This window comes from Triticum aestivum, chromosome 4B, assembly GCF_018294505.1.
Source record: "Triticum aestivum cultivar Chinese Spring chromosome 4B, IWGSC CS RefSeq v2.1, whole genome shotgun sequence".
In the NCBI taxonomy this organism is placed as follows: domain Eukaryota; kingdom Viridiplantae; phylum Streptophyta; class Magnoliopsida; order Poales; family Poaceae; genus Triticum; species Triticum aestivum.
In genome coordinates, this window is record NC_057804.1 from 374710770 (window position 1) to 374715371 (window position 4602).

At 51.3% G+C, this 4602-nt stretch overlaps 1 protein-coding gene across 1 annotated transcript; it reads left to right on the forward strand.

The window, feature by feature from the left end:
- The first annotated feature begins 6 nt into the window (after positions 1 to 6).
- On the forward strand, positions 7 to 4221 carry LOC123094847 (acid phosphatase 1). Its single transcript, XM_044516728.1, has 4 exons — positions 7 to 2668; positions 2828 to 3235; positions 3319 to 3525; positions 3691 to 4221. Exons 1-4 carry the CDS (start codon positions 2457 to 2459, stop codon positions 3866 to 3868), a joined length of 1005 nt encoding a protein of 334 aa, XP_044372663.1. The 5' UTR covers positions 7 to 2456; the 3' UTR covers positions 3869 to 4221.
- The last annotated feature ends 381 nt before the right edge of the window (positions 4222 to 4602 follow it).

A 4602-nucleotide genomic window follows, 5' to 3' on the forward strand; every position in this document is an offset into this window, starting at 1 on the left:
GATTGAGAACACATAGAGCTCACTACGCACTCTTGATATACAAGAAAGAATACACAAAGCATGAGTAGGGTGTTACATCTCGGCGGTGGCTTGAACTTGGGCAAATCACGCCCATGTCTGTGAAGTGACTTGAGTGTTTTAACACCTGGACGAACGATCTAGGAGAGCTTGCTGATCTCCGATCTCAACAATTATTCATGGACAGTAGGGTGACTAGGGTGACAAGAACAACCAGAAAATATGGATTGAATGGCGCGGTGAAAATGGGTGCGCCAAAGAGTAAAGGAGGGATGAGTTTTCTTGATATCCACGGTTTCATCTTAGCAATGTTGGAAAAGCAAGCAATGAGGCTCGTTGAGAACCCAGAGTCCCTATGTGTTCGTATTATTCATGAGAAATATTATTTGGATGGCAACCTGTTAGAGGCGAAGCTCAAGAAGGGGCTGTCCTTTGCGTGGCAGGGTAACATGGCTGGAGTAAATGTGCTACGTCACAGTTATATCTGGAGAGCTGGGGATGGACAGAATATTAATATATGGGAGGATGCATGGATACCAACAATAATGATAGGAAAATAATTACACCAAGGCGAGGTCAAATTTTGTTGAAGGTCGGTGATATTACTGATCCAGCTACATGCAACTGGGGTGAAGACTTGGTTAGGCAAGTTTCTGGCCAGTGGATGCACAACAAAGTAATTGCTATCCCGCTTCCAACATATGATATGTCAGATTTCATTGCTTGAAACCTTACAAAGAGTGGCACCTTCTCTGTAAGATCCACATACTATGCGGAACGAAATTATAAATTTGGTGAACGCCTTTGACACGGGACATAAATGGTGCTATTCTACTAATTCTATTTGGAACGAAATTTGGCAATTGTTGTGCCCAACAAAAGTTGAAATTTTCTTGTGGAGAACTCGACATGGCACCCTCCCTCGACAACCTCCATAATACATATGGAACATACTCTGTATAAATACGAAGAAGAGGGTGTGTTTAGGGCACATCTAGATGTGCCCTAGTTATTGCACATCTAAATGACTCAATCAAGCATAAAAAGGGAAAAAAAATCCACGAATCTTCGCATAAGATCAACGATATAGGATTTAGATAGATGTGCAATACATTTTTTTTGAAATGAAGGCAAAAGCTTTGCCTCATTCATTATTTAAGAAGAAGAGAGTTGCCCAGTTAATTGCGGAAAACCAAGCAAAAACCTTTACAACTTGATGACGGAAGGCAACCAAGCCACAACCCCATAATGCAAGCGGACTACTCCCAAATCATGAGGCCACAAAACCACAAGAGCAAACATGAAAACACCCCCAACACGCTGACCCTACCAAATGCCGACATATGAGACGCAACTACACCGAATTGCCCCCACAAAATAGCCATCATCATAAGCAACTGCGGACACCTTTGTTATAGCGTCACTCTTCTTGCTTCTACATTTATCTGAACTCTCTTCAAGATGCTGGGTCACGAGCTAGCACCACCTCTCTTCTTATCCCTGATGGCCTTCTCCTTCAGAAGACAACCAATCGTCTTCTTGGATCCAGGGTCAGCAGCCTCCAAAGCTACTAAGAAATCACAAATCTCTTTGGCGAGGAGAGCCCCGGGCACAACCGTCGACGCTTTGGACACAACAACCACATCACTTGTGGGACCAACAGCATCAAAAACTCCGTGCTCCACGAGGCCAAGAGGCAGGCAAGCTGACGCCCGACAAGGCTCCACGGGGGATGGTAAGGGCACCAGGGCCAGCTCCGAAGCCTGGAGAGAGCCCAGCTTTAGCTGCTCCATCGACTGAGGCGAAATAGGTCTCCCACACAACAGCTGCAGCTCACGCATGATCTTCAGCACTGGAGATACAACCTCGGTGGAGGCCTCATTCTCGTAATCCGGCAACACGGGGGGCGTCGAACTGGACCCAGCACGAGGCGAAAAGGTACCAAAAAGCTTCACATCTTAGATGTGCTTTAGCAAAACTATATGAAGAATACCAATAGGCCGAATCTGCTAGAGATAATCTAATGCTCTATGATTCATAGATCCCTCCCTCATCCCCAGTGGACTTTGTTGTCATGTGCGGCGTGGGGCTGGGTCCGGTATACATGGCCGGCACCGGCAAAAAGGGCATACATGTTGTGTGTGGCGTTAGTAGGAGGGACTTTCCCATCTGGTGGTCAATGTCCTTCCACTCGTGCAATTCCCAACCCAACGTTTGCTTTGTCAGCGCTTGTTGACCAGCACCATGAGTGAGCCTGGATCGAAAAACAAAGAGCAGCCAGCCAGCCAGCTTTGCCGAGGTCGCCATCACACACACGATCGTTATTGGTTAGCGAGCAGTGGCGGCGCGGTTGCGTTGACGTGGCGCGCACCGGAGCGCGCTGGCGCTGCGGTGCAAATGGGGCACCATCGCCCTAACTCCAACCCAAAGCAGGCCGCATGCATCTTCCATGGCGTAATCATTCATTCCTATTCTTTTCCTTGCACTGGACGATGACTCAACCCGACCGCGAGTCCGTCATGAACCTTCCGGGCCTGGATCCCCTCCCTATAAAATCCACACGTACGCCAGCTGCTGCTACTCACAAGTCAGACACAAGTCTCGATCGACCCGTCTGCCTGCCGCGAGCATCATTGGCGCGTCGATCCAGGTTAGATTACGATCTTCTTTACTCCTTCCTTCCCTTTTTGTTTGGAAACAGAACATGATCGTGACCTGGAAAGAGTCTCTTTTCACGACTCATATGTGGTGTGTTTCTCCTACGTAGTACTCGTACGTACCAACTCATTACTTCGAGTGTTTTGTCCAGCCCACGTTTGTTTGGTAATCCCGCGCGCGCGGCATTGATGGGTTCCTCCCAGGCGCTTGCTCTGTGGGTGGTGATCACGCACCTCCTCTCCCTTGGCGGCGGCTTCGCCAGTTGCGCCTGGCCGAGCTCCGCGACGCACGACGACGCCGGCTGCCTCAGCTGGCGCGTCATGGTGGAGGCCAACAACGCGAGGGGCTGGCGCACGGTGCCGGCGCCCTGCGTCGGCTACGTCAAGGCCTACATGACCCGGGGCCAGTACGGCAGGGACCTGGACAGCGTCATGGAGCAGGTGTCCGCCTACGTCGACCAGATCGCCGCCGCCGCCGCCGACGGCCTCGACGCCTGGATCTTCGACATCGACGACACCTGCCTCTCCAACCTGCTCTACTACCAGGCCAAGCGCTTCGGGTACGCGCGTCTCCGGCCCGGCCGTTTCATTCCGTGCAAGTGCAGCCAGCGAATAATGCATATGGCGTGTGTGTGTGTTTCAGGGCGTACGATCCCATGGCCTTCAAGAAGTGGGCTAGCCAAGGGGCCTGCCCGGGCATACCGCCGGTCCTTGGGCTGTTCGCGGCGTTGCAGGACAAGGGATTCAAGGTCTTCCTTGTCTCCGGGAGGGACGAGCAGACTCTGGGCTCCTGCACGTCCCAGAATCTGGAGTCGGAGGGGTTCTCAGGGTACGAGAGGCTCATGATGAGGTACAGTACCAACACCCCTCTTGTTGACTTGCTTGGTTCCCGAGAGTGTGAACCTTAAACACACGTTACTATTGTTAATTTGTTGGTAATAATTCAGACTTCAGAGAGAGGCAAGGTTGATTTCTAGTAGGAGTAGCATAGAACATGATCGAAATGTGTTTGCAGAACTCCCGAGTACCGAGGGCAGAGCTCGTCGCTGTTCAAGTCGGCGATGAGGAAGCAGCTGGTGGACGAGGGCTACAGGATCCGCGGCAACGTCGGGGATCAGTGGAGCGACCTGCAGGGCGACAACGTCGGCGACCGCGTGTTCAAGATACCAAACCCCATGTACTTCGTCCCGTGAAAACACACGGGTCGCCGGCGGCCGGCCACCGGTGTGCTCGCTGGCCTGCCTGTCTGATCGACTAATTCATAGGCCGTGTAAACAACGGCCGATATGTGGCAAAACAAGCATAGTAGAACGTAAATCATACACTCGAATTGAAGGCACATTTTCCTGTTGTTAATTTTCGTGACATTCGCTAGTTTTTTTTCGTGACATTTGCGGGCGGTTGACATTCGCTAGTTTGGTTATGAACGATAATGTAATGATCTGGACGCCATTCAGAGTTGCCAACCTAAAGGCTAAGGGCATCCCCAACACGGATGCCCAACCGCCCGCAAATGTTCAAAACTGATGGTTCAAATATTCTTAGGCCTTCAACGCATGTCACTAAATTGGTCCGGACTGGTCTAGACGTTCGAAATCCGCAGCCCGACCTTAAATCGATGGGAGCTCTCGGGCGGTCAAAACGTCCGCCACACCGAACTCCGACACTCTGACCCACTAGAAAGCCCTATCCGGCCTTTGGGATTAAAGACATCCGCGCATTCACACCTATTGCTCGGCCACCCGACTACCCGCATTCACGTCGTCGCGGGGCGAGAAGCCTTCCTCGGCTTTAAAGTCGACCAGCCTCCTTCGCGCAAACCCTATATGCACACCCCTCCTCACCCACACCTTCACCGACCACCATAAAAAATGCAAGCTTGCGACGAGCAAGAAGTTGGATGCCGAGAAGACAGGACGGTTGTCGG

Bases quoted from the DNA above. Each gene is read 5' to 3' on its own strand.
- LOC123094847 (XM_044516728.1), top strand. From the start codon at position 2,457: ATGCATCTTCCATGGCGTAATCATTCATTCCTATTCTTTTCCTTGCAC. The intron at 3,236-3,318 runs GTACGCGCGTCT...TGTGTGTTTCAG, and splicing joins TACCAGGCCAAGCGCTTCGG to GGCGTACGATCCCATGGCCT. The intron at 3,526-3,690 runs GTACAGTACCAA...ATGTGTTTGCAG, and splicing joins TACGAGAGGCTCATGATGAG to AACTCCCGAGTACCGAGGGC.